Genomic DNA, 17,224 nt, shown 5'->3' on the forward strand with positions numbered 1-17,224 from the left:
GGTCATTACGGTCTTCAGACCAACTGGTTTTAGATGTCCCAAGGTCGAAGTATAAGCGATGGGGTGATCAGGCGTTTGCAGTTGCTGCCCCGAGACTCTGGAGCAAGTTACCCCCTGATATTAGTACGATTGCAGATGAAACTCTTTTTAGGTCTAAACTCTAAACTCACCTGTTCAGCTTTTAATACGCAGTAGTGGTGTGACAATTTCCTTTTTCCTGTTTCTTTTCAACTTTTTCTTTTCTTTTTTGATTATCAAGCGTAGCATTAGTTCTGGTTATTTCAGGTCACGTTAGTCAAGCTCGCATCAGTGACCCTCAGCTGATCCACATCTGCCTATAGGAATACGACGCCTATCACCGTATTCATATATCAGCTCCTTCAGTATTATCAGCAGCTGTCGCGTTCCTCAGGAGCTCATTACCCTCCTCCATCCCCAGCTCCTCCTCTCGCCAGTCAGGGTTTGGCATTCTGATTCCCCTCGAATCAGAATAAATTCTCGAATTATGTTGTACTTTAAACTCTTGAATTAAATATATTTGCAAACTTTCATGTTGGTTCTGTTCTGTTTACCCTGAGGGGGGTTATTGCTCTTATCCATGCTAGGCTTCATGGATGCGCAGGGAGTTCTCGCCCAGAACAGAACCATACCGCCAATCCAACTGTATGCTAATTGTCAATCATATTTGACGTTAGTGGTCCTGACAGAATTACTGTTATATGTATTTATTGTATGATATGTTGTTTTATTTTATTCTATGATATGAAGCACTTTGGATACCTGACGGTTGTTGTGAAGCGCTATACAAATAAATGTTGAGTGATTGATTGAGTACAGTAGGGCTGTGCAACGACTAATCACGACTAAAATAAAAGTTTGTGTTTACATAATATATGTGTGTGTACTGTGTATAATTATTTTGTATATATAAATACACACATGCATGTATATATTTAAGAAATATTTGTATGTATATACTGTAAATATATTTATATATAATTTATATTATATATATTTTATGTATAAATAAACACGGATGCGTGTGTGTGTGTGTGTGTGTGTGTGTGTGTGTACACACCTCTCTACACGCACGGGTGTGAAGAAGCGGATGCGTGCGTGTGTGTGTGTGAGTGTGTGTGTGTACACACCTCTCTACATGCACGGGTGTGAAGAAGCGGATGCGTGCGTGTGTGTGTGTGAGTGTGTATGTGTGTGAGTGTGTGTGTGTGTGTGTGTGTGTGTACACACCTCTCTACACGCACGGGTGTGAAGAAGCGGATGCGTGTGTGAGTGTGTGTGTGTGTGTGTGAGTGTGAGTGAGAGTGTGTGTGTGTGTGTACACACCTCTCTACACGCACGGGTGTGAAGAAGCGGATGCGTATGAAGTCTCCCGCCACCGGAGTGAAGGCCCAGAAGAAGTCCTCCCCCAGATAGGCCTTCTCCAGCGTGAAGTGCTGGTACGTCTTCAGGCTGGTGGTGACCTCCGCTAGCGGGTTAGCGTGACCTTTATGGAGCGTCTGCTTCCCGAAGTCCTTATCCTGAACACAACACACAGAAGGACCTCGTAAACAGGGCTTGGGCGTTCCTTCAATAACTGCAACTTTATGTCAAAATAAATTTTTTATTGTTGTAACATTAAAGTTACATTTAAAGTGTCTAGATATTCTTTTTTATGGCGTCTCACTACCCTTCAAGTGTGTTTTATGGTTATATTTTACTTTCATCCCTGACCCAGACTTTCAAAGAAAAGGCCAACATTAAACATAACATCACCTTATTGCGCATGCATGAAATATAATCTCTTAAACACCCCTGTGGTGAAAACAGTCTTTAATGTTGTTTATATGTCCATGAGGTGTTTTAATAGAGGTCGACCGATAGTGGATTTTACCGATACCGATAACTAGGTTTGACCGCACTTGCTGATAACCGACTAATCAACCGGTATCTTTTAAAATGGATACTGGATAGAAAACAAACATAACACTTCAAGTAAAACAGTGCTGTGCTGATATGTGCTAAATGAAATAAAATATATGAATATATTAAAATGAAAAGTTCTACAGAACGAATTCTACAGAAAATAATTTAAACATTAAAATATTACAGGTCAAATGTGTGTTTCTTTAACCTGGAAACATTCATAAATTACATAGGTAACACTTTGCAAGTACCATATGTTAATATGCAAGTACCATATGCTTTCATGAACTATATGCATTATGCAATATACATTTTTATAGCATGTATTAATATTTGAGCAATACAACTGTACCTTGATCATTCATGTTAACAGATCAAATAAAAAATAAAAATACAATTTTCAAGGAAAAACGTGATTTTGGTGATCAAAGATGAGTTTTGAGGGATGAAATGACTGATACAGGGGACTCTGATATAACAGTGAGGTGGGGATGAGCTTGTTGCTATGGATGATGTCACTTTTTATGGTTGATAGAGAAGCGTAGACGCGAAGATATAAATATTTAACTATTTGAAATACAAACTCTTATATATATCTGTGTGTATCCATGCTTGTGTGTGTGTGTGTGTGTGTGTTCAGTTGCCCCTGATCAATCAAACTAATTAGTGCATATATTTAAATGAATTTGAAATGCACACATCCAAAATTATATCATTCATACATTATATAATTATACTGTGTCATAATATAAACATGGGCATTTTTATTAACTAACATTAACAAAGTTTAATAAGGGCTGTAAGAATATATTTCTCATTGTTATTTAATGTATAAACTTTATTATCTCTCTTTAACCCACATTTTTTATTTCAATGAAATTAATGTACTATATTTTAGTTTGATAATGGTTTAATTTAATATTTTGTATTTTAGGTGATGTTATGGTACTAGATTTTATTTACGCTGTATTTATAATCCATTCAGTTTTTGAGCATAGACCTGTAAATCTTCAGCGCTCAGACTTCAGTCTGATCTCTTCTCAGAGACGACACTCGGCAGATTATTGATGAAGTGAAACAAGTTTTAAAAAGTGAACTTTTTTAAAATTCGTCTCATTCATTTACAGTGCGCTCGTTTCTGCCCGCGAGGAGCTCAAGCGGGACTGTTTCTCTCAGGACCATTTAACCTGGTCCAGTCATGTGTGTGATTATTTGTGTGTTTACACAGCAAGGGCCAAAACCTTTACCAAGTTTCGTAACATTCCGATGAAGAAATATTTCTAAAACACATTCCCGAACAGCATCCGAGGGTAAAAATGTCAATATCATCTTAATATTCCAGTATATTTACAGAGTTGTGATGTGGATTGACAACAGCTGGAATGCTCTGAATCGTGTTTATGAATGTGTTTATGAAAATGAATGACTAGCGACACAGAATAACGGCAGTGATTGAGGCAGGTATCATGATAAACGCAGCGTCACACACATCAACACAACAGGGAACAGGCGGGTCACACGAACACTCATCGCCATGGCGACCCCTAGGGATCTTCATTCAGAGGGAGTAAACACAGAGCAGAGACACACACTGATTTATCAGGACATGATCTCTGAGGAGAGATGAACATAGACCTGAGGCAGAGCACTGTCTGGAGGATTACAAATGAGGGAAGCTATTACACACACTCACACTCACTCACACACATATAAATATAGTAAAACAATAACTGAATAAGACAGAGTGACACCTTGAGTTTCTGGATCTTGCCAGCGAGTGAAGAGTGTGTCCCGACGTGCTGGAACAGAGACGGTTTAAAGCGGATGCGCAGGTTTGCTTTCTGACGGTCACAATGTTTCTGTGGGACAGAGGACATCGTTTATATCATATCACAACCACACACACTTTCAACCAAAGTCTCAGGCTAGAATCAAATTATCCAGTGCTCACTGCATTTAAAATGAATATCACAAAGCAGAGATGCATTAACATCTGATCGTTCTACTAAACCGCAGTCGACTGTGTTCTAAACCTGATCATTTTAAAGCTGATCTCTCAGGAGTGTTCGAGTTACGTTCACACACACTCCTTCAGACTGCAGTGCTGTTGTGAAGATTCGAGACACACACCGGTTTCTGTCCTTCTCCAGCAGTTCAGACGAGTAATCTCTCTGCATTAAAGTCATAAATCACCCAAAACTGGACATTTTCACATCATTTTCTCACCCTCATGTCGTTCCAGAGTGATTTCTGCCCCTCCATTACAAGTCCAATCTTTCAAGCTTCAAAAAGTTCATAAAGACATGACATTTCACGTGTCAAGCGAGCTCGACTGAGCTGCCGTTGACAATGTTGATGTGCTCTATGTATGTGTGCTAATCAGTGTTATGCTACAGTGTTACTCGCCAGTTGGCCGGTCATATTTTTATGAATCCTGAACGTGAACAAACTTGAACGACACTCCCTGCATCGTCACGAATGTCTAAGCCGTGCCAGTTGAAATATTCAAGCACAAGAAGACGTGAAACGGAGCTCATTTCGTTACTCGCGCTGTGTGTAAAGTGTTGTGTGCGCACAGAAAGCTGCGTCTCAGACAGCTCACGAATACTACACTGAGCTCTCTCACGTCCTCTTGTGCTTGAGCGACAAATTCACACAAAATCATGTCAAAAAATAGCGAGCACATAGTAAACATAGCCGGTTATGTCTTAAGGGAACATAAACAGTTGAGGAAGTAAACGCGTGTATCAGTGTATTAGATCAGTGCATTCGCTCTTAAAGGGACAGCAGCCTAATATTCCTGCTGATGTCTGAGTTTATAATGTTAATCAAACAACAAAAGACAAAGAAAAATCACTCACTGCTCTTGACTGAATAACTTTAGTAGCTTTAATAAGGATTAATTAATAAGGATGTTTAATTTATACAGTGAAGACTGTGTAGTGTTATTTTACATTTGCTTACTTTATTAAATTTCTGCACCTGAAAACTACTATCAGATCCACCTGAAAAACCTGAAAAGCACTGTTTATTTAATCTGTATCTTTGTTATATTGTATTTATTTAAGCTTTTGCTTGTAATTTGATTATTTGTTCTTTATTTATACTAACTGTTTACTTATCTTTAATAATGTTTTAAATTTATATTAGTTAGGCTAGTAATTTTAGCAGTGGTCTTGAAATTGGAATAGAGACTTGTGAATTTTGGTTTCATGGCCGGTAAAAGAAATTAATGGCCGGTTAATTTTCGTAAGTCACAGGCCATTGACAGGTGTGGCAAAAAGGCCCGGTTTTAGGCCCGGTTTATATGTGACTAAAAGCCTAAATGAAATCTGTTCAGAAGACTTGAAGCTTTAGGATTAAACTGCTCGATTCATAGGGATTGCTGTTCTGTTGTGTTTATGAGCCTTTTGAAGCTTCAAGGTTTTGGTTCCTGGACTTTCAGTGGAGGGACAGAAACAGCTATCATTATAAATATCTTCATTTGTGTTTCAAAGATGATTCAAACTCTTACGGGTTTGGAACAACATGAGAGAGAGTAAATGACAGAATTGAAATTTTTAGTTGAACTGCGACTTTAACAACTAGTTGTTCCATTTTTTAATGTGAATTTGGTTGTCACTGCCAGATTTTTATTAGGTGAAATGGGTTGTTTTTCTCTGAAAAGAGACTAACATGGCCTCTAAGTCTGTTTACGATTTAACGCATTCTATTATTATTAAAATCAATCTTTACACAAGTTAAGGAGAGACAGAGATAATATAATTATATATATAATTCTTACCGCGTCTTTTTCTGGGTTGCACACCTTCACCCACATGATGTGGTCCAACAGCCAATCAATGGGCTTGTCTTTGTAGAACATTAGCATAAACTCCACGATCAGCGGCAAGTCTAATGACTTGAACATCTTCCCTGAAATAAGCAAAGCAGAGTCATGAACATCCTCCACACGAGACCGATAACATTCAGCCCTGAGGAACTGGACAAGTCAAGAGACAAATCAAAACTCATACGGATTTACACTTTTAACATGGATTTAAACAAGGAACTCAAGGGAGGAAAGATGAAGGAAAAGAAAACACTAATGCAATCAAAGGAAAGGCTCTCTGAGAGTAATTACATCTTCATATTAACGACTCAAGGCTCTTCTAAGGTGGTGCAGCAAATAAATTAAGATGTTCTTCATAGATGATAACATTTTTCTTAAAACATGAGATTAATTCAGTTCATCAAATGAAATGAGATCAGATTCAGGAGGAAGGATATTCTTCATAACAGGGTTTTTATTGCCCTCTAATTAAGTTTTTCAAAACTGCCTGGGTCACAGAGGATCTGATTGGCTGCTGGCTTAGGGCGAACATTCAGACAGTCAATCAGCTGGTTTTAGTAATCTATAATAGAAGAGACATCCGTTTTTATGCATTATGAATTACAGTCCGACATCAACCACAGAAACATCCTGCGTCTCCAGATCAAAACACATCAGCTCTGATCTGACATCCGCTCGTACACTCATCCCACAGATCAGTTTTCATGGGCAAGACGCCTATAAAATCATATTACAATAGTCTGAGTCTATAGGAGAGAGTGGGGCACAACCTAATGCTTTTAGACTTTCTCAGTTTGTGTAAACCTACTTAAGGTTCAGAGTTGTAATTTTACCCCACATTAATTTTACATGTCAAGTACAATTATGTGGTTATGTTTCATTAATACAGTGTTTACTTTTGTCTTGATATACCCAGAAATAATGGAACTGGAATGTGACAACATGCCCCATAGGTGGAGTACATTATAACATGACCATATGACAGATAAAAATGTTATATCTCATATAATCAAAAAAAAAAAAATACAAGAAAAGGGATGGACCTTCAATAAAAATGCTTATTTAAAAGATCTGTCAATTTAAAACTGTAATACACAGCTGTTTCTAATGACTGCTTCATAATTAATAAGCACATGTGTGTGTAGGGGTGACAGGGTTTGAGAGGTTTGGCTTAGTGAGTAGTTTGATGTTGTAAAGACTAGTTTAGTATCATCAGTGTATGACCCGCACACAGGCTAACATTGACCATTAGAGCTGAAGTATTGACACACAATCACTCACTCTTGCTCACTCACTCACTCACTCGCTCACTCGCTCACTGACTCACTCACTCACTCACTCAATGACTCACTCAATGACTCACTGGCTCACTCGCTCACTCGCTCACTGACTCACTGACTCACTCGCTCGCTCACTCGCTCACTCACTGACTCACTGACTCACTCACTCACTCACTCACTCACTCACTCACTCACTCACTCACTCACTCACTCACTCACTGACTCACTGACTCACACACACACACACACAAACTGAATGAACACTGAACAGACAAAGTCAAAAGGAATGCTATCCAGACACAATTATTTAAGATCAATAATTAATTAGAATAAATATTTCACCATGAATAAATGTATAAAACAGAGAGCAATAAACTCCTCATAGATCTTTTAGGGCACAGAGAGATTAATCAGCTCTACAAGTGCTTTTGCTTTTAGACGTTATAATATCTTCAGCTCTCCATTTGTGAAACACTTTGGCAGCTATTCAAGGCCGTGTGTGTGTAATAAATGATCTCTGAATCGAGAGCATGTGCTGCTTCACCTTCACATCGTCCCTGACACACACACACACACCTCTGAAAAGGAAACAGCCTTATCTGAAATAGTCAAATCAGTTTTCACCTCCACATTTAAAGCCCTCAGTTCACTGTCTTTCTTTCTTTCTGAAATACATGAGTACATTATTACATGTGAGGTAGAGTTAAAGGGGTCATGAACTGAGAAATCAAATTTTCCTTGAGCTTTTGACATACTATGGTATTGGTATTATTATTGTTATACCTAAATTTTGCACAAACAGAAGAGGCCGTGTTTTCTGGAGGCACATACGGTATTTTATTTGTGTCACACTCTGCAAAACCAACAAACACAACAAGAAATTCGTTTTTGTTTCACAGTGTGTTGAAATGACTGGTGGAAGTGTGACTTTATATCAAAGTGAAACTCTCTTTTTCAATAAACTCACAATCCCGATATACAGTATGTCACAGAAAATGAGAACGTACTCGGTTACTAACGTAACCTCGAGTACTGCGTAATATCTTACGCTAGGGGAAAACCTCTTTTCCACGAGATACTGAAGCCAAAAATTATCCTTAATTTTGCAATAATGTAAAACGCATTGCAGCAGCATGCAGACATGGGCGAGACAGCTCGCACGCCCATTGGCTGCTCTGCGGCAACTGCACCAGCCTATCGAGAGAGGCCCCTCATGACATCAGAACCAATGAGTTCTGACGTCAATACGTCATGTCCCACCAAAAGAGGGTGGGGCTCGGCTATAAATATAGCCTCGAGAGGCTGGTTTGACCAGTTTTTCATCGCCGAAGCGAACCAGAGCGTGATGCATGCACGGCAAGATACGCAGTACTCGTTCCCTCTCTAGAGAGAACCGAGGTTACGTTAGTAACCGAGTACGTTCTCTTACGAGAGGTTCTCTCGTACTGCGTAATATCTTACGCTAGGGGAACACAGTGTAAAACGCCGTGCGTGCTTGAGATACAACACTAAAGTCCCAAGGGCAGGTGCCCGGGGCTCATACAGTGCCTAATCACACGGGACTCACAGAGAATCCGGGAAGAGGGGCTAGAATAGCATCATTCCTGTAATATAGAGCTCTAAGAGCAGATTATATCAAGTGTTCCACACAGCCAGGGCGAACTCGGCCTGGACTGATAAATATGGGGGACTTACGCACAACCCACAGAAGTATACAGACGATCAGTGATCGACGCTCTAGCAGTTTCAGCATCCTGAGCCGATAGCATCGGGCAGGCAATACTGAAAATTTAGACCGAGAGCAACTTAGCTTGTAAAGCGGGAACCTCGAGGTTATAAAACCATACAGATATCTTGCAAGGCAATCCCACTAGACCAAGCCCACGACGAGGCCATGCCTCTCGTGGAGTGCGCTTTGACACCTAACGGGCATTGCAGGACCTTAGATGTATAAGCTAGCGCTATAGCATCTACTATCCATCTGGATAAACTCTGTTTTGACGTGGCTAGTCCCTTAGAACGTCCGCTGAACAAAACAAAGAGCTGCTCCGTCTGTCTGAAAACGGATGCGCGAGACACATAGGCTCTTAACGCCCTGACCGGGCAAAGGAAGCCTGCGTCCCCTTCCTCTTCAGATACCGGCAGGGCCGACAGGGAGATCACCTGTGCCCTAAACGGTGTATTGAGGGATTTAGGAACATATCCGTGCTTTGGTTTGAGTATGACTCTCGAGTCATTAGGTCCAAACTCCATACACGTCACGCTCACTGAGAGCGCTTGCAAGTCCCCTATGCGCTTCACTGAAGCAAGAGCCAGAAGAAACACTGTTTTGAGAGACAAGTGTTTTAGGTCTACTGATTGTATTGGCTCGAATGGGGCACCTTTCATGGCTTCCAGAACCGTGGAAAGGTCCCAAACGGGAACCGAGGGAGGTCTGGGAGGATTCAGCCTCTTAGCTCCTCTAAGGAAGCGAATGACCAGATCGTTCCTTCCTAATGAGTGGCCAAGCGTTGGTTCAGCGAACGCTGCTATGGCCGCCACATAAACTTTGAGCGTGGATGGGGCTCTGCCCTTATCCAGAAGCTCTTGTAAAAAGGAAAGAACCTCCGACACCCCACAGTGTGAGGGTGAAGTGCCACGCGCTGTACACCAGCTAGTGAACACAGACCATTTTGAGGAATAGAGCCGTCTCGTAGATGGAGCTCTAGCCTGCGTGATCGTGTTTAACACTCCCGCTGGGAGGTTAATGGGTACCCGTTGATGGCCCACACGTGTAGGGACCAAAGCTCCGGGCAAGGATGCCAGATCGAGCCGTTTGCCTGCGAGAGGAGATCCCTCCTCACCGGTATCGGCCACGGGGCGGTACTCGTCAGCTGCATCAGGACTGGAAACCAGGCTTGGTTCGTCCATAATGGGGCGACGAGTAGCACCGGGGCATCCGTTTTCCCTGATTCGCTCTAACACCTGGGGTAGAAGCGTGACAGGGGGAAACGCATAGAGCGGGCAGCGGGGCCAGACGTGGGCCAGCGCATCCCTGCTCTTGGAGAAAAATTCCTGACAGTGAGTGTTCTCTTGAGACGCAAATAGGTCTATTTTCGCTCTGCCAAATGTCCTCCACAGCAGTTTGACTGTCTGCGGGTGTAAAGACCATTCTCCTGCCGGAAGATTGTTCCTGGACAGTCTGTCGGGTCCCACATTCAGGTGGCCGGGCACATGCGCTGCTCTGAGCGAGCGCAGATTGTGCTGAGCCCAGACCAGGAGGCGTTCCGTCAGCCTGTGAAGGGTTCTGGATCTGATACCTCCTTGGTGATTTATATAAGCCACCACTGACATGTTGTCCGAACGGACCAGGACGTGGTGTCCTATTATATGGGGACAAAAGCGCCTCAGCGCGTTGTCGACTGCCATCATTTCCAGGCAGTTTATGTGTAGAAGCTTCTCCCGTTCTGACCACTGGCCGAAGAACGGTCTGCCCTCTAGCAGCGCTCCCCATCCCGAGGTTGAGGCGTCCGTAGACACCACCTTCACACTCGAGGAAGTCCCCAGGCTTACACCTGATCGGTACCAATCGGTCACTGTCCAAGGTTTCAGAGCTGCGATGCATTTCTGATCGACCTTGAGGCGCAAGAGACCGGAGGTCCACGCTCTGCGCGGAACGCACGGTTTTAACCAGTACTGCAGCGGGCGCATGCGAAGCAGACCCAGCTGAAGCACTGAAGATGCTGAAGCCATGAGACCCAGCATTTTCTGAAACTTTTTGAGCGGGACTAAAGTGGCGTGGCGAAAAGTTTCTGTCATGCGCTGGATACTCAGCCTGCGCTGCGGTGACAGTTGTGCCGTCATAGACAGCGAGTCCAGTTCTGTACCCAGAAAGGATATTTACTGACTGGGAGACAGCGAACTCTTCGCCCAATTGACTTTGAGACCTAAATTCTCGAGGTGATCGAGTAATATGGTCCTGTGTTCTATGAGCTCTGACTGTGATCAAGCTAGAACCAGCCAATCGTCCAAATAATTCAGCACTCGTATGCCTCGGAGCTTGAGGGGTACGAGCGCTGCATCCATGCACATCGTGAATGCACGAGGTGCCAGGGATAGGCCAAACGGCAGGACTGCGTACTGATATGCCTGGCCCTCGAAGGCGAATCTCAAAAATCGCCTGTGACGTGACGCTATTTGTATTTGAAAATAAGCGTCTTTCAGATCTATCGACATGAACCAGTCCCCTTGGCAAATTTGCGAGAGGATTTTCCTGGTCGTGAGCATTCTGAACCGTCGTTTCAGAAGTGCTTTGTTTAGCCGTCTTAGATCTAGAATGGGTCTGAGACCCCCGTCTTTTTTGGGTACCAGAAAATATCTGCTGTACATGCCCCCTTCGCTCTGAGCCTGTGATAAGGGTTCTATAGCCCCTTTGCTCAGTAACTTCGCTATTTCGGCTCGAAGCAGGTGTGCTGCTTCCTCTTTCACCGTAGTTTCGATTCGCGCCGCTTGGCGTTGCGGGCGTCGACCGAACTGTAGCGAATAGCCTCTTTCTATAATGTTCAGCACCCACTCTGATACCCCGGGAAGCTCTGCCCACGCTTTCGCGTGAGTGGCTAGGGGTAGAATGATATCTGGGCTCTGATCGCGACCTAGTGGCGAGCGGAGAGCACCAGTGTGCTGTAACATGAGCGCCGCGCTTGCAGCGTGTGAGACTGGGGGCGCGCTGATCACAGCGGGCAGCCTGCCCGCGCTCAGTTCTCCTACAGCGGTGTGCTGAGAGAGAGCGAGCGGGGCGAACCCCGTGGGGTTTATTATGTCTGTGAGCGAATGAGGGCGCGGGACATCGGGCCCATGCAAAACGCTGAGAACACCGTCTGTTTGTGCAGACTGTATGTGCGTTGGTTTCGTTTTTACAGAAACCATGAGACATGTAGTGTGTAGTGTTTGCGGGCACTGGGACGTGGGCACAATCACTACATTTGTTGCACAATCGACATGAGTCGATTTTATTTGTGCGGGCCGTGTGTGGCGGGCCGTGTTTGTGTGTAGGAATGGGCACTGGGCAGTGGGCATTTTTACTACACTCATAACACCATCGGCCGTGGCCGGAATACCAGAAAATACACTCTTTATGGGATTTATCTGGGTCACCGTAAAAACGGCGTTTGTGTGCAGGCAAGCGGGCTGTGTTGCCGACTTGTTTACTGCAGAATACACTGGAACAGTCGCAATTACTGGAACTGAACGAGCAAAAATTTTCGGTGGAAGTCCGGCCGCAGCGGGACTTGAACACCGTCGCTTCCTTAAGCTGGCTAGGAAGACTTAGAGGCCTCGGGCTTTACCACAATCTGCGGCGGGGGGCGGCGGGGGGCGGCGGCCGGCGGAGTGAGAGCGCGGTCTCTGATCCCGGGCCTGACGGCGCTGTGGAGCGGCGGCAGCTGAGGGTTGCGGCTGGAAGCTGCGAGCAGGCGGCTGTTTAGGGTGACCTGCTGCGGAGCTTGAGCGCTTGGGCAGGAAATGTTTCATGGCCTGCGATGTCTTCTGAACCTCAGCGAATCTGTCTGCGAAATCCTTGACAGAAGATCCGAAGAGGCCAGCGGAGGAGACGGGGGCGTCGAGAAACGCAGAGCGCTCCGAGTCCGACATCTCCGAGAGCGTAAGCCACAGGTGCCTCTCAGCCACGGTAATAGAGGCCATGTTCCGCCCTATGGCCTGTGCAGCGGATTTAGTGGCGCGAAGGGAGAGATCCGTCGCGCTCCTCAAATCCGACAGACTCACAGCTTCCGGTCCTTCCTCGTCCATTTTGCGGAGAAGGTTGGCCTGGAAGATCTGGAGTATGGCCATTGAATGAAGCGCCGAGACAGCCTGCCCGGCGGCGGTGTAAGCTAATAGAAGCGGCGGCAGTCACTCAGTTCCTTCATTGGTATCTGCAGAGCTCGACCAGTCCTCACTGCCCGACGCTAGGAGAGAGCAACTGTCGTCCTCCACACATTCAGCTTCCTCGTAGTCCCCTATGGCGGAAGCGGCGGCAGTCACTCAGTTCCTTCATTGGTATGTTCCTCATTTCATTTTTCTCCTCTAATAACGCATTTGTCCATTTTGATCCATAAATAAATAAATAAAAATCTCTACTGATACTATTGTAATTCTGCCAAAGCGTGCGCTTGTGAGTGTTCGTTAACTGCACTGCGTCAGTACATAGCAGTTCTCCGCATGTCTGAAAATAATATATGATCACCAAAATTATTTGATATGCCAAAAAAAACTTTATAGTTCAAACTTATATTTGTTTAAACCATTTCAATTTAATTTAAAAAACAAAATAAATTGTGAAACTGGAATTTGCATTTGCGAGAGTCGTCCGCTCCCGACAGCAGTTTGGACAGTGGCTACGCCGGGCCGTATGTCTCTCTGTCCTTGGCTGAACCACCTTTAGGGAAGCGTTGTCAGGTTTCCTCTCGATTTAGAGTCTTCAGATTGTTAGAGATTCCTTGGTGAGGTGATCTTTTCGTGTGGAGCTCTCTGCGAGCCTCCTTGATGATGCTGGCTAGGTTTCCTCTCGTTTGAGAGTGGTCCCTGAGACCTCCACTTGTCAGGGGTATTAGTGACCCCTGAAGCGACAGGCAGGTTATTCCCAATCCTTGGCCATATTCCCTTGAATGTATTGGTAAGAATACCAGGCCTGAGCTCTGCCCGTGGGGTGTGTAGCCGGGGTTTCTGTCCCTAGGGAATAGTCACGACAGCCACTGGTGCGCACTATCTAGGATGGGGAATGGTGACTCCGGACCTTGCACCGTGGACTTCAGGTCAGCTGCTACGGCACTCAGCATGGCAGACTGGGTATTTGTTCCCCAAAGCATCCTAGGAATTTGTTCCCTGCAAATTTCCATTGGAAAGGGAACGTCTTGGTTACAAATGTAACCCTGGTTTCACTGCGTCTCATTGCCACGCTTCGGGTATGTCTGCCCACACCTCCTTCAGACACCAGTAGTTGTTGACTTGTCCTACGGGCGTCCTTTTATTCTCTGGTCGCACCGGTAGTGACGTCATAGGCTGTTGCTGGCCAACGTTTAGACGCGTGCTTCAGACACCGGTCACGCTGGAGGAGTTCCCCACAGCGGCCTAGGAAGCAGTTCTCCAGGGTTACATTTGTAATCGAGACATTAAACTGCAATGACGCAACATGTATTGTGATTTTCAGATTTACCTATTTACGATCGTATATTTTATGAGAAGAGTAACTGTAATGGAATCTTAATAAAGAGCCATTTACAGGAAAACTAATGAGAGTAACATGTTACTGTGTTCTGAGAACTAAATGTGTGTGCTAAACGTTAAGACCTGTTAACACTTCACTTGATTTGGTTTTTCCTTTATTATCTATAATTCTGACATGACAAAACTTGGAGAGATTGGCATGGTAATGGTAATGGATATGGCAGTGTTAATGTGTTTGGTCTTGTGGAATAGATCTGCTACACCGCTGCTGCTGCAGAGCAAGTACCGAGACTCGCTAAAGCCAAAACATTCACAGACATTACTGTGAGCATATAAGACCTGCTGCCGCTGCCGCACATGGTTTAACCCCGCAGCAGATCTGTACAGGTGGAGCTGGGGAGGGAGGAGGGTTTCTGAAAGAGCACTGCACACTGTTAACTGCAACACGCCGGTATTTGTTTGAATGTTGAGCGCTGCTCATGGGCCGCTGATGCAACAGCAACCAATCAGCTGCGCAGTGTAGATGATGATGTCATCGCTACCAAATGAGTTGAGGACCTATCAGACTGCACCATCCAGAGCTTGATGCCAGAACTAGGTAATGTATTGATTTTAAATAAAATGAAGAAAATAAGTCTTGCTTACTTTGTATTCTTATTATCATTATCTCTTTGATAAACTGACCTGTAGGAAATATGACTTGCTGGAGTAATAAAGTTTCTAAAAAGTTTATCTTACACAACATTAACCTTAAGAATTGTTGCATTCTCTAAACCTCAGATAGGAGCGTGTAATTGATTCAGTCCATGTCATCTAAATCTCACTCCAGCCAGGTAACTCTGTAACTAGCACATTTTTAATCGACTTTCCTTCATGGTCGAAGACACAAATCCCACTTACTTCAATATATTTTATTTTATGAAAGTAAAATGCAGGATTTCACGTTTTCTTCAGAGGCAAACTGTGTAAAGAGGAGTGCAGGTTGAGCTGTCTATGGTCCGGTGAGCCCCTGCTGGCAGCCTCCTGAACTACACCTCATCAGGACCAGAAACATCTCCATTCAAGTCCATTTAAAAACAGACATGTTGTCTAACAAAGAAATGTAGCTACTGTATGTGTTGTACACTTTCCAGGATGTCACACCTCCCAATGGCTTACAGTTGCCTTTCTAATATCCCAGTTCAAAGCATTTTAATATCCAAACAATAACACTCTTCACTGTTAACTTTGTGATTAAACTCTGCGGCTTTCACAAGGAAGACATTCTCAAAAAAATACAAATGACCAGGAAACTCTACAATGCATTTCTCCATTAGGAATGTCTCTCTTCATCTGTAAAAGAGCAGAGACACATTTCCTGGTGTATACGCACACACACTCACTCACTCACACACACACACACACACACACACACACACACACACACTCACTCACACACTCACTCACACACACACACACACACACACACACACACACACACACACACACACACACACACACACACTCACTCACTCACTCACTCACTCACTCACTCACTCACTCACACACTCACTCACACACACACTCACACACACACACACGCACACATGCTCACTCACACACACACACACACACACACACGCACACACACACACACACACGCACACACACGCACTCACTCACACATTCACACATACACACATGCACACACACGCACACACACGCACACACACGCACACACACGCACTCACTCACACACTCACACGCACACACTCACTCACTCACTCTCACACACTCACTAACTCTCACACACTCACTCACTCACTCACTCACTAACTCACTAATTCTCACACAAACACTCACTAACTCTCACACAAACACTCACTAACTCGCGCACACACACAATCACTCACTCACCGGCTCACTCACTCACTAAAACACACACACACACACAGTCACACACACACACACTTTTTTTGTTCTAAAAGGGGCTTTACATTAAAAAAAATATATAACTTTTGTTTAGTTTGTTATTAAAAAACATACAAGCAAGCCAAGCCCAAGTGAGGAAGTAACGAAGTAATTAAGTAACACAGTATTGTAACATTGTAACACATCATGTTCTTTCGAAAGTAATTTTCCACACTGTATAGTACATCCTCATCATAAACACAAAGCAGTTGTGTTTGCCCAGCACTAGCATGTTTCTGCGTGTGAACACTAGTGGATGTAGTGGAAACTGCCACTTCCACACACCTCCTTTAAGTTGCACAGACAGAACAGTATTTGCCAGGAACATGAATGTAACACCAATGTAAAGAGTGAATGTGTGTGTTTATACTGGTGCTGTGCATATGTGAACAGCTCGGTCATGGCTGTCTTCCCACTACCACTCCAGTTAGCAGCTTGTGTGTGAGGCGTGAGGATCTGCTAGCGACAGCGCTCTGCTAGCCGCTACGCTGACTGACAGCAGGAGAACACATTCATCCAGACGCATCTGTCACGCATGCAATCCCTCAGCTAAAACAGGCGGGAACAAATTAGCGTTCACCCTGTGAAAGCAGGGGGAGATCATTCAAATGTGAATACTGAGACATGATGCTGACAAAAACACATCTGATGTATGCGTTTATATATTTAGTGGGTTTGCTATTGCTCTGGGATTTGATAAAACAAATTAAAGTCGGCATTAAAGGGAAGTTGCTAGTCTTTTGTGTCGTATATCTGAGTGAAACGCTTCTGGAACAAGAACAAATGTGGGCGGGGCTTGACTGTGTCTGTGGGGAATTGATTGGATGGTTGTGGTTTGCTATTGGCTGATCTCATGTGAGTGACAGGTTAAAACTCCGCCCTCGTCATCAGAGAAGAGAAGAGATGCTGCAAGAGGGAGGGGAAGTTATTTTAAAATGTAGTTGTATGTGTGATTGTGTGTGTAGGAGGCTGAAATGACAAAGTGCACAGAAAATGAGTGTGTGTGTGTGTGTGAGTGTGTGTGTGAGTGTGATACGGA

The 17,224-nt window shown here is 44.1% G+C and overlaps 1 protein-coding gene across 1 annotated transcript in view; it reads right to left on the bottom strand.

Annotated features, from left to right (window-relative positions):
* The window catches only part of mgat4b (alpha-1,3-mannosyl-glycoprotein 4-beta-N-acetylglucosaminyltransferase B), a gene marked incomplete at its 5' end in the record, with an annotated part of 79,237 nt that overhangs the window by 19,460 nt on the left and 42,553 nt on the right, over nucleotides 1-17,224 (bottom strand). Inside the window, 3 exons of the mRNA XM_084133883.1 lie at nucleotides 1,345-1,538; nucleotides 3,675-3,782; nucleotides 5,708-5,838. Of these exons, the coding sequence (XP_083990009.1) occupies nucleotides 1,345-1,538; nucleotides 3,675-3,782; nucleotides 5,708-5,838 (433 nt within the window). The remainder of the gene's footprint in view (nucleotides 1-1,344; nucleotides 1,539-3,674; nucleotides 3,783-5,707; nucleotides 5,839-17,224) is intronic.

This window comes from Abramis brama (genome assembly GCF_963993115.1).
Source record: "Abramis brama genome assembly, chromosome: 13".
NCBI classification, from domain to species: Eukaryota; Metazoa; Chordata; class Actinopteri; order Cypriniformes; family Leuciscidae; genus Abramis; species Abramis brama.